The sequence below is a fragment of the Dreissena polymorpha genome, chromosome 4 (assembly GCF_020536995.1).
Source record: "Dreissena polymorpha isolate Duluth1 chromosome 4, UMN_Dpol_1.0, whole genome shotgun sequence".
Lineage (NCBI taxonomy): Eukaryota > Metazoa > Mollusca > Bivalvia > Myida > Dreissenidae > Dreissena > Dreissena polymorpha.
Genome location: NC_068358.1, coordinates 98,157,510 through 98,177,923, shown reverse-complemented (window position 1 = coordinate 98,177,923; position 20,414 = coordinate 98,157,510). Strand labels below are relative to the sequence as shown.

Sequence of the window (20,414 nt, the reverse complement as noted above, 5' to 3'; positions counted from 1 at the left end):
GTGCATTCTTGCTGATTATAAATTTTCCGGCAAACAAAGCAATAAGTGTTAACAGTCAAATAAAAAACATACATGACAATATTTTCAATGTAGCAGATATGATCATGTGAAACAAATACAAAATCTTCAGCGCTGAGCGTCGTTGCAGTACTTGGAGTAACTTTAACTATATGTCTAAACATAACTTTTTTTATAAAGATCTTTCTTGAGAAGCTCTGAGTATGTATGTATGTATGTACAACAGTGCAAAAATAAATGGTGGAGCAATATTGGTATGATTACAATACAACAAATTCAATAGATAAAGACGTATAAGAACAATATAAGAATAATACGCAGGAGCACGTCAGTAAAAAAGAACGTGCTTAACACGTGTTGTTTTGAATTTAAAGTACTAATTTATGTTGGATAGGAATTAATCCATACTACATGTACATAACTTACCTCCCTTTACAAACAACATAAATAATATTATCACTCGATTTCATTTTTAAAGTAACACTATTTGTATGACGATTGATATAAATGTCATTTTATTCAACTTTATCTCCGTTTAAACATAGTATTTTGTAATTGTCGATGCCTTGGATTTTTGTCTGTTCCATATCAATACGAGTTTTCAATAATTAAGTTCGACACAGCTGAACAGTGCATATTAATTGTCATTTCATGCATAATTATAATGGTTGTAACACGATACTTGGCAATCATCCAGCAATTAGTGACGTCCATCATCGAGCAAAAACTGAACACATGTTGGTATTTCTGAAAATACAATCGAGCATGCATAAATATCGGATGAATGAGAAAGGTGTATCAAATTAATAATTCAATTTACAAAACCATTTTACCAAAAAACTTCAGTTGAAATTTTTACATTCGTGCACCATATATCGGCTTTTGCTTTGCCTTTGGCATGAGCCGTCATTACGCAATCGTGTACCTTATAGCGGCTTTCTGTTATAATGCCGTTGAAACTTAATCTGGTATTAGGTTATTTTCATGAACCATTAATGACATTGAATTTATGTTGTTTATAATTGTCCAATGCGTATAATATTCTGTATACTAATATTTAATATAACATTTAGCTTGTTACGCTGCCGTACTACGTATTACTATAATTGTTAAGTATATTACTTACGTTGCTGGAGAATTACGTTCGTCTAGAATGTCTGACGTTTCCATTTGATACAGCGACGGGATACTCGTAGGCTATACGAATACAAGATCAAAACATTACCCATGTATGCCTAGCGTCTAGAAAAAAGGCCTTGGCAAACAGCGTAGACCCAGATGAGACGCCGCATGATGAGACGTCTAATCTGGGTCTGCGCTGTTTGCTTAAAGGAATTTCTGTAAGAAATATTCTAAATATAGCAATAAATATACTAGACATCCCTAATTTTGGAATTAAATTTATCCAATTTAGAAGGATGGGAGAGTCCACTAGGCATATATGGGTTAAGCCGATCATGTTACAAGGAAACACAGACACTGTGAGTTTGGGAGGGTTTGGTTAGACTACGTTGCACCACAGATCTTGATAGACCTTTGGTTTTACCCAATCAGATTTATTTTTTCACATTGACAATGTGATAATCGTACCATTGAACAATTCCAAAGGCGGATGCCATATCTTTATTACAGTGTTATCTTGTTAAATGATAATGTATGGGACATTTGTCTTATTGTTATAATATTAACGAGCAGATGCCTTTGCTTGCCTCATTTCGTTGTATATATTTTATAAAGTACAAAGCTTGAATAAACATACCGTCTTCTGTTAATGACTACACATATATTTTGATCACAATTTCACTTATAATATGCGGTGTAATACACCTTATACACATGTCCCTTACCCATAGGGTATTGTTAACGCACATCATTTTCATTTTTTTTTATTTACGATTGTTATAAGCAATAAAGGGAACTGTCACCTTGTTAATTTCTAAATGTATTGTTCTAGATACGAAGCAGTTACAATTGTTTGTTTTTTATTATGAGTATATATGATTTAAGTTAATTTATAATATTCTATATATTGAATAAGCACCGTCAATCTGTGTAGCGAACGGATTGATTGTGTACACACAAACACGTAATTAAAATGCATCTAATACTAAGTCCAGTCTATAATCGGGGTAAAAAAGCCAACCGGGTATCGCATAAGGTCGTGCATCCGAGCGCCGAGACCTTCTAGGCTCCTGTGTCATTATGGGGTTGTCGTACACATGATAGTTTTGGGACCCATTGAATTCGTCCGTCATCTTAGATACGTGTCTGAAATAATGGATGTTATCAAACTATAAACATATTTAAACTTCGACTGCAGCGTTAATAGAGAAAGAATACTAAAATGAGAGAACTGATTATGTGGCTTGGTTTGTATTGATATTAATTTAACCCATTTATGCCTAGCGTCTAGAAAAAAAGGCCTTGGCAAACAGCGTAGACCCAGATGAGACGCCGCATGATGCGGCGTTTCATCTGGGTCTGTGCTGTTTGCTTAAAGGAATTTCTGTAAGAAATATTCTAAATATAGAAATAAATATACTAGATATACCTAAGTTTGGAAATAAATTGATCCAATTTAGAAGGATGGGAGAGTCCACTAGGCATAAATGGGTTAATATTGCACATATGGCATTCAGTAACGTACACGACTCGCTTTCCTGAGACGAACACTATCTTGATATAACAATACACCTTATAAGTTATAAGACTTCCCATAACCGCCCTAGATCACAAGGATTTAATAATTTGGAAATGCTTTGGATAATGTTGATACACGATTATCTATTTTAATGTATGATAAAAAATACTGCAGTATTTTAAAACATCATATTATGAAAAATGAGAAGTAGAGGGAAACAAATAGAAGTGTTTTTAAATTTCGTAAAAAATAAAAACAACGTATTTTATCGGACGACACACATTTGCAAGATTTCATATAAAAAAAATACCTTCAAGATACAGATGCAATTATACTTGATAAATATAAACATCTTGCTTTTCATCGATCGTTCCAAGGCTTTAAACCAACTTGAATCATGTTCGTGATATATGTATTGTCTTATATAGAATAGAGTTGCTTTCCTTGAATAAAATACATCGGACGACATACATTAGCAAGATTTCATATTGTAATAAACATTCAGGAAACATATGTGATACTTAATAAATATACAAACATCGTGCTTTGAATCAATCGTTCCAAGGCGGTAAACCAAAAGAGAATCATTTTCAGTATAATAATGATATGTATGTATGTATTGTATTGCATTGTATATAGGCACTTACCTTGAACAAAAGACTATCAGAATCAGAAGAATTTCTCTCTCTGTAATGTTCTTGAAGTTTCATTGCTCCTTTATGTATATAACTACATACAAATTCATGTAATAACATGTACACTATGTTATAAAACCCCTACCGTTCGTGATTCCTGCGTCGTTGCCCGGGTTTGCGTGCACGATTAGCATGAGCAACGCAGGCAATGATGAGGAGAATGATAACCAAGACTCCAATAGAGCACACTATGACGATGATGATGATCTTCACGTCTTCCGAAATTCCACCTTTAAATACAAACGTGTATAGCCGTATTATTTAGGACTGTGTTTTTTTTTAAATAATGTATGTAAGCTGTTCCCATTGATGCCTAGTGGACTCTCCCATTCTTCTAAATTGGATCAATTTATTTCCAAAATTAGGGATGTCTAGTATATTTATTTCTATATTTAGAATATTTCTTACAGAAATTCCTTTAAGCAAACAGCGCAGACCCAGATGAGATGATGCGGCGTCTCATCTGGCTCTACGCTGTTTGCCAAGGCCTTTTTTCTAGACGCTAGGCATAAATGGGGTAATTTTCGTGCGAAATCCGTTTTATTGTAAAAAAAACAACATTAGCATCAATTTTATTCATAGAGACATCTTTTAAAAGAAAAACATCCATAAAAGTGTAAAGCTAGTTTGCTTATTTTCCGTAATGTATAACCTATTGTATATAGTCATGAAAAGATCTTTAAGTAAAAGGTATTTCTAGTATAATGGTCAAAGTGATCTTCGAGTGAATCGTCTGATTTAATATATACTACTCAAAATTTGCTAAGGATCACTTTTTATAGTATGTGTAATTTGAAGTTCACCCCTAGCTAGATTCAGCCAGCGTCACGCATCAATGATAAATCAATACATACAAATAAAATCAAAAACACACATTCTAATATCAAAACCTGCAAAATAACAATTTAAATTAAATTTAATTGAAGATAATGTGAAAATTAAAAGTGATCCTAAGCTAATTTTTAATAGTATATTTGCTTGGGAAGAGTAAAACTATGCGCGGATTATAAATTGATACGCATTTTTACAATTATGATGTATTGTCAGAGACGTAGATCTACGTCTCTGGTATTATAAACGGATAAAACATACTTACAAAGACCGTTAAAAACGACCAATCAAACATAACGGCGTCCATGATTTACAGCATAAGAAATACGTAACTCACATTATGTTCTGCAAAGCGCACTGCACAGATAGGCGATACAACAAATGTATATTTATCTCACCTGAAGATTCATCCCGCCTGAAAAAAAGGATAGCCAATTGATTTGCGTAAAGTGTCGTCCCAGATTAGCCGGTGCAGTCCGTACAGGCTAATCAGGGACGACACTTTCCGCTTTTATGACATTTTTCGTTTAAATGAAGTCTCGCCGTAGCAAAAATCCAATTTAGGCGGAAAGCGTCGTCCCTGATTAGCCTGTGCTGACTGCACAGGCTAATCTGGGACGACTCTTTACGCACATGCAATATGCCCAGTTTTCTCAGAACGCGACTCAAAATTAGTCTGTCTGTGGGACAACCGGGCTTAATACATGCGCGTAAAGTGTCGTGCGAAAGTAGCATGGCTAATCAGTGAAGTTTCCGACTAGACTCGGTTTTTGTTTGGAAGAGACATTCTTTAAACAAAAAAATCCATAAATGCGAAAAGTTTCGTCCTTGATAAATGTGTGCGGACTGCATTTAAATCGGGGCCGACACTATACGCACATGCATTAAGGCCCGTTCGCCCAGAGCGATGCTTTTAATTTTCGCATAACTTGGTGATACATTAAAAAATTAGTGTACTTTTTCAGTTTATATTTTCCAACAATCTAATTCTTTTGAGTGTGTTTTATTCGTGTTTATGTTTCTCTATCGAAATTGAAAGCTGACACAAATAAATACGTAGTTAATTTAATAATGATTAATCAACCAAACATTTAAAGCTTGTCCTTTTAAACGAACACATGATTACAAATGTTATTGACTATTCACTTACACACAGACTGGTTTGCCTGCCTGGTTCTCACAGTGAGACCCCTGTCCACATCCTCCGCTGGTCTCGAACAGAGGACACAATTTCTCACTCAAAGTCTCCTTGGTAACTGGAAATGATACCCAATAACACAAATGTAGTGTTGTTGTTTTTAATATGTGAGCCGAGCGCGGGGTTTAATGTATTTGCGTAGTCTCGTCCCACCAAGATTATCCACAGGCTAATCATGGAAAATACTATCCGCTTTAAAAGAATTTTCGTTGAAAGGAAGTCCCTTCCAAACGACAATCCAGTGTAGGCGGAAAGTGTCGTCCCCGATTTATCTGTGCGGACTGTACAATCGAATCGGGGACAACACTATACGCATTGATACATTAAAGCCAAACACCTTGAAATGAAATACATGGCATAGTAAATTTAAGTATACATAAGAAACATATTGTATCTATGTCAATTAGAATATATCTGGTGGTTACAAGGTAGACATCCGTCTATTTTGCGCTTTAAAACTTAATAATCGCGTTTGTCGAAATGGACGTATACGTCTAGAAATCCTACTTTCGCTTTTAAAAGCGGTACCGTTTGAAAAATAATAAATTACGTGCTAACTAGGCTATAGATTTAGTTTTATAATTTTATATATGCCAATTAGAATATATCTGGTGGTTTCAAGGTAGAAATCCGTCTTTTTTGCGCTTTAAAACTTTAAAATAATCGCGTTTGTCGAAATGGACCTATACGTATAGAAATCCTACGTTCGGTTTTAAAATATAAAAAAATTAATTACTTGCTAACTAGGCTATTGATTTAATGACAACTTTGCACACCTTCAACTTTCATCTATATGTATTGATTAACATGTATTTCATTTCAAGGTGTGTGGCTTTAAGGCCCGTTTGCCGGGAGCGATGCTCATTTGTAAACACAAGGGCAACGTTCACGACCTAACGCACAAGAGATGGTAATCTTTTCCATTTGAAATTAAGCTAGATATTTGTAGCCATACGTCGTCTTTTGACAATTCATTGTCTGTTCTAAAACACCAATCGTTCGCAAAGTTACATAAATACGAGTGACATTTTTAAATCACTCTTTAATACCGCCACACAAAAAAAACCTTCTTCAATCAGAAACTTACCACTAGTGTTGCCAACTTGCACGGACAATGCCGACGCACTCTGGTTCAAAACGTTGATTTGATCGCCTGACACGAGTCCGATATTAGCTTCGGTAAACTTCATATTTGATGACTGGCTGTCGATGTAATTCACTTCGTAGCTTGCGATCAAACTTCCGGATCTGTTTTAAAATGTAATAATTATAAATCAAATTGCGTTGCAATAAATAGTACACTACTAAGTTGCACAAAAATAATACTTATTTACAAAAACAATGAGACAAGTATGTCAATATCTACGGCATATTTAAAGGGGTGAAGCTAATACGGTATGATTTTTTCTAAAGCTATGTGTTTTCAACATGTGACAATAACAAGAGCTGTCAGAGGACAGCGCGCTCGACTATTCGAGTGCTTGACAGTATAACGTAAGCCATCATGGAGAGGGGGGGTATGTGGGTGTGTGGTTATTTAATAGATGATCTTTCAAAAATAAGAAAAAAAAAGAAAAATATATATATATTTGTCAAGTGTAGACTTGATTTTCGGTAAGGAGGGACTTCATTGAAACTACAAATACAATGTAACATAATGCACACAAAACGCACATTTGGGGCATTGTTGGATTTATATAATGATCGAAATTTGTACCACATTTCATACAATCTTAAATAGGCAGCCATCTGGATCAACAAATCATAAGCCTCGGGTTATAATTACCGGACACGAATATTTGCTTACCGTATGTGTCAATCTTCGGTCATTTCCGTATGTATTCGTTAGGTGTCCGTTGCATACGTATATTTAGGTTGCAGACACGTGACTTAACAAACGGCCAATCAGAATTGTACATGTAGACACGTGACGTTACACAGCCAATCAGAATTGTGCATGTAGACACGTGACGTTACACAGCCAATCAGAATTGTACACATAACAATTATGAAAGCTTTCGTTGTTTATATCTATATTTATGGACAGTCTTACTAAAACGGCCGAACATACAAGTCGCATTATTGCTGGCTTTCGCGGGATGGGCCCATTGCGGGCTTCGCATGTATCTTGTATTTGACAAACATTTTGGAAACGTTGTGTTGTGTTAATAAGCAGAAATAAAACGCAAAGAAATCAGAAATGAACTTTGTCGGTTACTGTGTCTTTTCCACGAACGATACATAATCAACTTTCCCCCTTAATTTGATTTTTTTCTATTTTATGATTTAAAAAAATCTTTTAAAATTTTACTATTGAATTACTAATAAAATTAAAAAAACTAGATTCATATAAACACACTCAAATGATGGAAAATATGAAGATAACAATATGATTTCCTTGACAAGCATCTCTGCTGGAATAAATAACATTAGTAATTGTTATACAATTTAAATGTCAATCAAAATGTTGTGTAGAACATCATCTGTTGATCGTTGGCCATCTGTACATCTGGTGTCGTCCATGTTGTCTTGAAGTTGTAGCTCGCGGCGAATAAGATGTTTCATTGAAGTCATTGCCACCGTCATGAAGATAAGTCGATTGTAGGTTCGTCCGTGGCGATTGGAATGCGTTTGTTGATTCTGCTCTGCTTTCCGATGTTTAACTTGCGTCGTCGATTGTCGTTTCCGTTGTATTCATCGTTGTTGTTGTTTTCGTTGTCGTTTGTACTTTTGTTGATGGCTCCAGCGTCTTCATTTCTCTCGGGACATTAAGATCTTCTATTGGCCATAATGCTCACGAGGTATTAACTATAGCAGTGTTCTCCTTGATGTCTTAGGCCTCGGAAGTATCATTCCAAATGCGTTATCTACGCACGTCAAACAGTTGAACGGCTGCATCTACTCTATAGTGTTTAACGTCACAAGTATTGTGTCCAGTGTTGCGTCACTTGTTGTCCTTCGAAATCTTCTGGCGTTGGTCTTCTTTTAGCGATAGAACCAGGTATTCACTTTGAGAGTAAACGCCGTGATGTTCCATTCTAATTATGTTGTTTGTTTCTTCTATTGGTTGTGGAAGGCGTTGTCTCGCGAAGTCGCTCTTCTTCGGCGTTGTCTTCAAATCTCGATATTTTTATCTGCGTCGTGGTGATACAAGTATCAGTTGTTCAAAATCATGGCAAACATTTATAAATATCCCCTTAGTTATTGTTATATATCGTCATGACAACTTACTGTGATATCTTATTCAAAAAAATAAATTCTTTACAACGAAAAAATATTAGTCAATTCCTCAAAACAAACTTCGGATAAGTACATGACAGTTTGACATCTGACAAGCCATTTACTTAATATGACCTGTGTACCGCCTTAGGCATCATATTATTACTATTTCGACTTTTTGGTATTTTGTCATTTTACGCATGTGCAGCCAGTAAATTTTTGACAGGCGCGCGCCACTTTATTGCCCTAGAGTATTTGGTAATGACAGACGTACCTGTTCATATCATGATTTCATAAACCTCATCTTTACTACTAAAGTTTTTCCGTTGGGCATATATTTATTGACATGTTTGACCTGTGCACTTGTAAAAATGCGCAAATATGACAAGGCAGACTTTTATATATATGCATTCATATTATAAGAACACGTATCGGTATACTTCAAAATTCAGGTCTTTGCTCCTAATCGAACTACTCAAATAATTCTTATGCGACATCGCATCTTCTGTCCATAGCGTAATTTGCTTCGATGGCACAGAGATAAATTCTCTAACTCATGAGGACGCTAAGGTTATCAGAACCTCGGGCTCGGTATGTCCGAACGCTGATCAGTCAGCCGTGCTCATAAAATATAATTGTAACCCTTAAACAATTATATTAGAAATTTAATGCGTACATATCGTTATATTTTCACTGCGCTATACGCGTCAGATCGCATTAAATTCTTACTTAAAATTACTAAAGACCTTCAATATTACCGATATCCTACATATTTTTGCATCAACACAATGACGTATATACATATTTACATAATATTTTTTTGTGTGTGTCTGCCCTATTCGTATTCGCAATCAACATTATTTTTCTTATTTCCTATTTTCTTTCTTTTACAATTCGGAAAACTATTTTTAAATTTTCCAATAATTTTATTTATTCGTCCTCTTTAATTTTCTTTATCATTCTAATAAACAAAACCCGCCTTATTTTCTTTATTAAAATAATAAACAAAACTGTCTTAAATAATCTAAATTCCTAAATTCTTAAATCTGCCAATGTAAAATACTAGGTAAATTCTTTGAATATTTTTTATATTTGTTCCTTCTTCGAGTTTTTCTATTATATTAATAAATAAAATCATCCACAAATTTTATTTATTAAAATAATAAACAAAACTGTTTTAAATACTCTTATTTTTCTTCGTACATTTTAATTTAATGAAAATTGACAAACATTCCAACAATTTAAAATGTATTGGTAAGCAAAAAAAACAACAACATAAGTCCGTACATAATCCTACATTCTAACAATACCAAAAATATATAAAAATTATTTAAATACTCTCTGTGTGTACGCCTTTAATTTAATGATTTCCATAACTCATAAAAATAATGTAAAACTCAAATATCTCTTTTTATTCTCAATTCACCGTTATTTATAAAAAATGTGCCGATAAATGCAAAATTGGCATGATTTTGATATTTGTAAAATTTGTTCGTACATAATTTATTATCAACACTATTATTTTTAACATCTAACTACATTAAATTCTTTAAAACAATTCTTAAACATTTCGTTGTCATGACGCCTTTTACTTTCATTTTCTACTTTATAAATTTTGAAATTCCCTCTCCAAGTTTGCCATAATTTTGTTTAAACAACTGACCTGAATTCATGTCGCGTTGTGGTTGTGATGTTTTCATTTTTTCGGCACGGGATCGCACTTGTGATCGTACTTCGGTCGTATCAATGGTACACGGCTCCATTAAATTGTGTCACATTATGGTTAGAAATTGTAGGTAGAATATGTGGGTTTACCTCATGTAAGAAATATTGAAAATTTTATCAAAAGGGCCAGTAAACATGACGGTCACAAAGTGCACATATGTTCAAATAAGCTTATCGATGAGGGAGAGATTAAAGAATAGTATAGTTGACACAAGGCCGGGTATGTTTGTATTGGTCAGGCAAACGTGTTTATTCAGTTAAATCTCTCATCAAAAGGTTGGATAAAGCTTGTTAATATTTGGGTGGTTTGTTTATCCCGTTCCCAGGGCTTCATTGATTCAGTATCTTAAGTAATCCATCCAACCAGAAACAAGCACGTATAGAACACTGACCAATGGGATTCATAACTGAGTTTCACGGGTCAGGTGTTAGAGGGAAACAAGATAGTTAGCGTTTAGACTTGGAGACGTACGGATCGAGAAAGATACGATCATGTAGCAATCACAACGTATTTGTATAACTGAAAATATTAAGTATGTTAGACATTAAATTGGACTAGAAACTGATACATGGTGTTGTTGAATATTTTATTCTGTATTATGCAGAGAAATTAACATAAATAGAGATGGACCGACTTGTCCCATGCGCGGCTCGAGAAAATGGGAGTTAATGCAAAACTCGTCATCTTGACAATTCGCGCATGACGAGATATCGAATGATAGGCTACATACCGGTAATTTAAGAGTAATGAACATTGTTAGTAACTATGTGTCGTCCATGAACTATGAACGATTACGGGACAACAATAAAAGCGGAGAATGTCGTCCCTGATTAGCCTGTGCGGACTGTACAGACTAATCTGGGACGACACTTTACGCACATGCATTAAGCCCAGTTTTCTCAGAACGCGGCTCAAATTATTTGTATTGATCGTGTACTGGCGCATACTTACCTCATGCTAATGATTGTTATAGATTTAACGCCATCGCCCATTTTCTTCTTGTAGACACTTGTCAGCTGTAAATATATATATATAAACATGGACGGAACCAAATTACTGGATAACATAACACCATCGTCTATGATCGTTGCTACAAATACATAGGAATAATTAAACTCCGGAAATAATAACAGGAGATAGTCTCATTAACATCCGCTTGTTTTTGCTTTTATGCAAGTGACTAAAGGCCTCTATAATTCAAGAAGTACGTATTGGAACGGTCAATTCAAAACGAATAACCAAAAGCCGATCAGCAACGTACCTCTTTAGTTAAATCATTGCGCAGGTTGGTATAGGACGGGGACGTTGTGTTGCGAAAGTCAACCGCGGATGTGTTGACGGCGAACACCATGGTAACGGCCATCTTGCGAATCACGGGTGTCGTCGCTCTAGTTGTTGGTTTTGTTGTTGGCGCTGTCGTTGTTGTTGTCACGGCGCACGTCTGACAGCAATTCTTTGTTCTGTCCTCTGCTGTATACTGGGAACAGCTTCCAACATCGCAGTTGTTCGCTGGGTCTCCATACTTGCAATCTGAAGACAGTCCCAACTGTTTACGATGTGTTTTATTATTCGATGCATTTTAAATAAGATAAGTTGCGAATTAGTGTATTCATATTAATTTATGTGATTGTATTATTGAGGTACTAGAATACTTATACATTTATTGATTGGTCAACGAAAAGATGGGTTCTAAAACTAATGTTTCAGTATAGAACATAAAACAAAAATGCAGAAAATTATAATGTACACGTATATTCTGAATGCTTTCTAAAATAACAACATTTGCCAATAGTTTGATTGTATTGTTCGCTTTCATGTTGCTTCATCATTTTAACTTATGAGGAAATTAAAAGCGTTTGCCGAGACAAAACTCATTGAATACGGGACAATAAGAACAATACCAATAGAAAACCATCAATCTCAATGTTCTATTCATGTTGCGAATTGATAATAATTAAATGAAAACATTAATATTACGGATAAACAAGGCAGATGCCTTCAAAGGAACACCAACAAGATCTATCAATTGTGATCTCGGATTTGGTAAGAAAAAGAATATTGGTGTATAGAGTTTTGGAAAAGTTAGGTTTCCACATGTCCACAGGCGTACTTGGAATGGTGAGAGCTCTTCCCGGACACGACCGACAACACTGATCCTTCTCATAAGTGTAGCAAGTGCTGAGATCGAGACCGGAACAGGGTATTCTATCGCCGTAGGTGCACCCTGCAAATGTGTGCGGTACTAAAGTGAAACATCGAACACACTGTTGCAACGTACAAACGTACACTGCAAAACAACGAACGCTTACATTTATCACATAAATGTGCATATTCTACAATGTAATAAGAGTAAACATACACTTTGAGACTTTTCTAACGCAACACTTTTCAAACTTGAATATCTCAGTAATGAGTTAAGATTTTGATTTAAAATTGCACATGTGATCATTTGACTGTCTGTGCTTAATACCCGTTTACAATTTAAAAAAACTACGCTATCTTTGCAATGCAAGACGAGTGCTTTATTTTTGCGTAGTGCAGCCACGACACATATGCACTAATACAACAGTGTGACAAGCGTGAGCTAAATACATACAACTTATGGAAAACATGGATACACAATTCTTAATGTGAACAGACCGACCAGGAAAAACCAGAGACGGTGAACGCTGGAAACCTGTGCCCATGTGTCAGGTGTCAGATCACAAACTGAATGTTGGGCCTCATGCAATAAAACATTTATCTAGTCAGAAACGTTCATTTGTTGGCATGTTGAAAAGATAACAGACAATTGTTCTTTTGTGAAAAAAGGTAAATATGCATACATACAAAATACTAGTAATTATTTTCTATCAAAATCGATGTTTCCGAAGTGAGAGCGTCTGGTAGTATGACTGACTATACACAACCTAAAACGTTATCACAATGTCCTCGTGCACAAAACTGTCCAATAGAAAACATGTATATTGCTACTGTAAACTTGTAATAACGCTCAAGACAAACATTTCACGATTTACTTCGAAACGCGTGAAATTAATAATATTCTGTGCCAGATAAAGATTAATCCGTGACAATCGGTCGCTTTTGCACGTGGAGTAGGTGTGGTGTCATCTTTTTGCACGTGAAAATGGTGAAACTCGATATGATTACAATTTTATATAAATTTCTTCATTTTAGGTGGGTTGAAACACAAGGAAAACTTTAAAATAATTTAAAAATCAATATGTCTCGTATAAAATGTCAGGAGCTCAACAGAGCAATCGGCATGTTGCAGACTCCCTTCCCAACTTACTGAAGTATCCGATCGTTTAGGATGGGTGATTTTACCGTTTGCATGCATATACTGTAGTCAAATGATCACATGTACAATTTTAAATCAAAATATTTATTCATAAGTGAGATATTTAAGTTTGAAAAATGCTGCGTTCGAAAAGTCACCAAGTGTAGTAGAACGCTATATAATTCCAATTTAATTTCAATTTCATCATACTCGGTGGGTTTTTACACCAGGAAAACACAACATTAATTAGAAAAACGATATGGCTTTAATGCATATTCATGAGCGCAATGTTGCATGCCGGTCGGCCTTTAAGACGTGAAAGTTAATGCGTTTTACTTTTCACAATATAATGTTACGACGTACGATTTTGAGAATTTTACTTTTTAGTGATTTTTTTAATTTGTTATGTTTGATATTTTAATGCTAATCAATTTCAAGTAAATTTACATTAAGTATTAGATATGTGTTGAATTACTCTGAGTCCAAATTTCAACAACATCCGTTATAAAATGAGGGAGCTATATTGATTTGAATACTTGTTGCGTTAGAAAAGTCTCCACGTGTATATGGATTGAAATGTACTTTATTTTTATAGCGATCAGAAAAGCATGCTAGAATCAAACATCTTACATACACATGCTTTGTAGCTAATTTGAGCATCCAAGAAAGCAAGATGAAACTTTTAAACATCGTTATAGCAACAAACAGAAGAACAGCCCATATAGCAAATGTCTTTGTTCATGCATCGTTTAATAATGGCAGCGTTTGTTAATCTCAAAGAGAAGCAAAGCGCTGTTTTGAGTATTTTGTAATATAGAGTTAGAATATGCATACACTCAACTGGCTGAACTGAGTCGTACGCAATACTAACAAAATTGTGTAGCTTTTTATTGGTGACCTTCGTTGATTTGTAGAATGGAACACGTGTATTCGATTTCTAACAAGAATTGGGCCGTGCCCTGTGTAAAGGGGGTTTAAAGCATGTGCGTTAAGTGTCATCCAAGATTAACCCATTTATGCCTAGTGGACTCTCCCATCCTTCTAAATTGGATCAATTTCCAAAATTAGGGATGTCTAGTATATTTATTTCTATATTTAGAATATTTCTTACGGAAATTCCTTTAAGCAAACAGCGCAGACCCTGATTATACGCTGCATCATGCGGCGTCTCATCTGGGTCTACGCTGTTTGCTAAGGCCTTTTTTCTAGACGCTAGGCATAAATGGGTTAACATGTGCAGTTCGAACTGCAAAGACTAATCTGGGACGACACTTTACGCTCATGCATTAAACACCCTTTTCACAGAGCACGGCTCAATGATTTTCCGTCTACGAAAACAAAAGGTATCGATCACGATAGTCTGTTTACTAGTTAAACTGATGTATATACTGATGTCTATATTGATGTCAATGCTGATGTCTACACTGATGTCTATATTTTTCATATACTGACGTCTATACTGATGTCCATACTGATGTCTATACTGATGTCTATACTAATGTCCATACTGATGTCTATACTGGTGTCTATACTTACGTCTATACTGACGTCTATACTGATGTCTATACCGATGTCTATACTGATGTCTATACTGATATTTATACTGATGTCTATACTGATGTCTATATTGATGTCTATACTGATGTCCATATTGATGTCTATACTGATGTCTATATTGATTTCTATATTGATGTCTATACTGATGTCTATACTGATATTTATACTGATGTCTATACTGATGTCCATATTGATGTCCATACTGATGTCTATACTGATGTCCATACTGATGTTTATACTGATGTCCATACTGATGTCTATACTGATGTCTATATTGGTGTCTCTACTGATGTCTATACTGATGTCTATATTGATGTCTATACTGATGTTTATATTGATGTCTATACTGATGTCCATACTGATGTCTATACTGATGTCTATACTGATGCCTATACTGATGTCCATATTGATGTCTATACTGATGTATATACTAATGTCTATACTGATGTCTATACTGATATCTATAGTGTTGTCCATACTGATGTCTATACTGATGTCTATACTGATGTCAATAATGACGTCTATAGTGATGTCTATACTGTTGTCCATACTGATGTCTATACTGATGTCTATATTGATGTCAATGCTGATGTCTACACTGATGTCCATACTGATGTCTTTACTGTTGTCTATACTGATGTCTATACTGTTGTCTATACTGTTGTCCATATTGTTGTCTATACTGTTGTCTATACTGTTATCCATACTGTTGTCCATACTGATATATATACTGTTGTCCATACTGATGTCTATACTGATGTCTATACTGATATTTATACTGATGTCTATACTGTTGTCCATACTGATATCTATACTGTTGCCTATACTGTTGTCCATACTGATATCTATACTGTTGTCTCTACTGTTGTCCATACTGATGTATATACTGATGTCTATACTGTTGTCCATACTGATATCTATACTGTTGTCTATACTGTTGGCCATACTGATGTCTATACTGATGTCTATACTGTTGTCCATACTGATATATATACTGATGTCTATACTGTTGTCCATACTGATATCTATACTGTTGTCTATACTGATGTCCATACTGATATCTATACTGTTTTCCATACTGATATCTATACTGATGTCTATACTGATGCCCATATTGATGTTCATACTGATGGCTATACTGATATCTATACTGATGCCAATACTGATGTCTATACTGGTGTCTATACTGTTGTCCATACTGATATCTATACTGTTGTCTATACTGTTTTCCATACTGGTGTCCATACTGATATCTATATTGATGTCTATACTGTTGTCCATACTGATATCTATACTGATGTCTATACTGTTATCCATACTGATAGCTATACTGTTGTCTATACTGTTGTCCATACTGATATCTTTACTGTTGTCTATAGTGTTGTCCATACTGATATCTATACTGTTGTCTATACTGTTGTCTATACTGTTGTCCATACTGATATATATACTGTTGTCTATTCTGATGTCCATATTGATATCTATACTGTTGTCTATACTGTTGTCCATACTGATATCTATACTGATGTCTATATTGATGTCTATACTGATGTCCATATTGATGTCCATACTGATGTCTATACTGATATCTATACTGATGCCAATACTGATGTCTATTCTGATGTCTATACTGTTGTCCATACTGATATCTATACTGTTGTCTATACTGTTGTCCATACTGATGTCCATACTGATATCTATACTGATGTCTATACTGTTGTCCATACTGGTATCTATACTGATGTCTATACTGTTGTCCATACTGATATCTATACTGTTATCTATACTGTTGTCCATACAGATATCTATACTGATGCCAATACTGATGTCTATACTGATGTCTATACTGTTGTCCATACTGATATCTATACTGTTGTCTATACTGTTGTCCATACTGATATCTATACTGCTGTCTATACTGATATCTATACCGATGTCCATACTGATATCTATAATGATGTCCATACTGATGTCTATACTGATATCTATACTGATGTCCATACTGATGTCTATACTGATGTCCATACTGATGTCTATACTGTTGTCCATACTGATGTCTATACTGTTGTCCATACTGATATCTATACTGTTGTCTATACTGATATCTATATTGATGTCCATACTGATGTCTATACTGTTGCCCATACTGATATCTATACTGTTGTCTATACTGATGTCTATATTGATGTCCATACTGATGTCTATACTGATGTCCATACTGATGTCTATACTGATGTCCATATTGATGTCCATACGGATGTCTATACTGATATCTATACTGATGTCTATACTGATATCTATACTGATGTCTATACTGATGTCCATATTAATGTCTGCAAGATTGACTACTAGTATCAAGCGGCATCAAAACGTTGTTTATTTTTGTATTACCTGACCGACCTTTATTTGTGAATCCGACTGTAATATATATATTTATATTTTTAATCGTCCTATTTTTTTCAAAACTATTGACTTTTAAAAATAAAGAACTATACCGGATATTTTTATATTGTCCAAACGATGCTTCTCGCAGGTTGCGCAGCACTGTTTTCTGTCTTCATCTATGTAACAGTGATAGGACGTATCTACGGTGCCCATCTTTTGTAAGCACGTTTCAGTCGATCCGTGGAGAGAATACGGTGTATCACCGAACGGGCACATCTCTGAAAGGCAGTTATTACATATAGATGTTGAGCACTGATATGATGATGTAATTAATTGTTTCAAGATCACGTCTTTTGTCTTTTGTTCCATAACAATCGGCAATATTTATCTATTGCGGATGCAATAGTCGTTGCACTTTTGATTTCGTTGTTGACAAGACAAATGGAAATCTAGTAAAATCAGCGTGAGAACGATAAAGGTAAGAAACAAATATACATGTTTTGTCCTTGATTGTCCTTTTATATACAATATATAACTGCATAAAACCATTTCAATCGGTTTCGGATTTGGGGCGTATGCTGTATAGTATGCGATTTTTGTAAATGAACTCAACTTTTTACGATTTTGTATGTAGGCTTGTCTAATGATTTGCATGTTTGACGATGCTTTTCTGTTCTGTAATATGTTGATTATTTCCAGATATTTTAGTTTTAATTTCAAATAGGGTGAATGGGCTTACGATCACCCTATATCAAGTACTTGACTTATGAGCCAAGCAGAGTTTGAACGCAGTTTCCAACTCATGAGCAATACGTAGATATATTATAAAATAAAACTAAATTTTATTTTAATGCATGCTTCTAATTAGGTGATAATCTAGCATATAGGGAACCTCCCTCCGGGTGTTATTCGATTATCCTCGTTTTTGGATACCTCAAAAGTTATAAAAAAGATCAACAATTACCGTCTGAAAACTTTGGCGCTTTTTCCATAGACACGCACTCTCCTTTCTGACATATCTAAAAGAGAAATAAAAAATTGAATCCAAATGTTTTATACGACAAAATAATATTTATTTTCTTAGGCAATACGTAAATTATATAATTTCCATGTTTCGTTATTTATAGGTCAATGAACGAAAAAGTCGGTCTTTTAAGCATGAATTATATTAAACTACGACATTAAACGTTTGGCCTATTTGCTAAATATTGAGGCTTAAGAACAATTTTGCTGTAATATGAACAGTTCTAGGGGAAAATAAATGTTTTTGGAATTGCAAAAAGCACTTAAATGCTTGTCGAGCTGGCTTGAACGTTTTTTAATGTACATGATTTTCTTGCGTCGAACTCGTGAACTCTGTCTGTTTTAAGGGTCTTAGTATGTAATATCGTATCTATTGAGACCTTAGGACATCCTTGTTCAAAGCATAAAGATTAACAAAACAACTGCCATCATATAACTAAACTCGATGAGTAGACTGATGATGTATGTTATACTGAACATTTTGTAAAATGTATGTGTGATATTGGATAAGAATCGTGTACGAAATACACATATCACCGTACTTTCCCGCTCCCACACGTCGTCCCATCGAAGGCAATTTTTGCACTGTATTGGTTCGAGCCCGGTATAGAGCATGCCATCGTCGTACAAATGCTGCTGAAGTTGGAGCTGTAGACAGCCTGTTTAATACATGTAACGTAAAATATGTTAGTTTTTGTGTGTTCTGTTTTTAATATTTTTAAGTCTGTTACATGAACGCTCGCCATATATAGCAAAAATTGAAAAAAAAATCTGCAACGATAAATTTCTTAAAATTACAATTGCATTTTTGAAATAGGATTTTTATTATTTGTATTTGGCCGAATAAAGACAATATGGCAAATAAAAACGTAGCCGATACACTACATAAGTAACGGAATTTCAGCGGATACAATCATAGTTATATTGACTACGAAACTAATAAAAGCATTTAATTATTTATACTCGATATAAGGCTGATTTGGGACCGACTTCCATCTCGCACTGTTTGTCCGGTGGATACACTTGACCTGCAAGGTCACTGAGATAAGGGTCAAGGTCAGACGTGTTGTAGTTGGACGTCAGGTTCTTTAAGCAGTTTCCGTTGGTTTCCCTGAAGCAATATGAAAGTGTTCAAAAGGAATAACGACACATTGTTGAAACCATCGCTAGTGCAGAGATGAGTTGAGGCGCGTTCTGAGAAAATTGGGCTTAATGCATGTGCGTAAAGTGTCGATTCAGATAAGCCTTGCAGTCCGCATAGGCTTATCAGGGACGACACTTTCCGTTTTAATGGCATTTTTAGTTTCAAGGAAGTTCCTGCTTACCGAAAATCAAGTTTAGGCGGAAAGTGTGGTCCCTGATAAGCCTGTGCGGACTGCACAGGCTAATCTGGGATGACACTTTTCGCACATGCAGTAAGCCCAGCTTTCTCAGAACAAGGCTCATTTTATAAATGCGACTCATTAACCTAAATACATACTTAGTATTACTACAGCATACGTTTAATACAAATCGATTCAAAATACTCTGTATTCGCAATAATAAAGCATTTATAAAATTGATGTGATCATAGCGACAAACCTGCACATTAAAGATAATACAACTTGATGAAAACGACCGTTGTATACATTTGTATACGCTGACATGAAACAATTATTTTACTTACGTGTTTAGCTTTGTCATATAGTTGGTAAAGTAGGCGATAGAGCAATTAGAAAACCGAAACAAGCGGAGATTTACTGCAGCGTCTTTTTGGTTCACGGAGGATTCGGCTGCCATTATGTAGTTGTCATTTGGAATGCAATTGTTTCCATTGCCGTCGTGTGATGCATTCAGGCTAA

At 34.9% G+C, this 20,414-nt stretch overlaps 1 protein-coding gene across 1 annotated transcript in view; it reads right to left on the bottom strand.

Annotated features, from left to right (window-relative positions):
* Positions 1 to 642: 642 nt before the first annotated feature.
* LOC127878647 (uncharacterized) overlaps positions 643 to 20,414 on the bottom strand; it is a 76,957-nt gene continuing 57,185 nt past the window's right edge. Inside the window, exons 12-26 of the mRNA XM_052425176.1 lie at positions 20,240 to 20,410; positions 19,537 to 19,684; positions 19,116 to 19,232; positions 18,515 to 18,569; positions 17,661 to 17,828; positions 12,439 to 12,552; positions 11,590 to 11,858; positions 11,280 to 11,344; positions 6,471 to 6,631; positions 5,336 to 5,441; positions 4,584 to 4,600; positions 3,440 to 3,584; positions 2,162 to 2,286; positions 1,145 to 1,215; positions 643 to 765 (exon numbers count right to left, since the gene is read on the bottom strand). Of these exons, the coding sequence (XP_052281136.1) occupies positions 1,157 to 1,215; positions 2,162 to 2,286; positions 3,440 to 3,584; positions 4,584 to 4,600; positions 5,336 to 5,441; positions 6,471 to 6,631; positions 11,280 to 11,344; positions 11,590 to 11,858; positions 12,439 to 12,552; positions 17,661 to 17,828; positions 18,515 to 18,569; positions 19,116 to 19,232; positions 19,537 to 19,684; positions 20,240 to 20,410 (1,720 nt within the window). The 3' untranslated portion in view covers positions 643 to 765; positions 1,145 to 1,156. The remainder of the gene's footprint in view (positions 766 to 1,144; positions 1,216 to 2,161; positions 2,287 to 3,439; positions 3,585 to 4,583; positions 4,601 to 5,335; positions 5,442 to 6,470; positions 6,632 to 11,279; positions 11,345 to 11,589; positions 11,859 to 12,438; positions 12,553 to 17,660; positions 17,829 to 18,514; positions 18,570 to 19,115; positions 19,233 to 19,536; positions 19,685 to 20,239; positions 20,411 to 20,414) is intronic.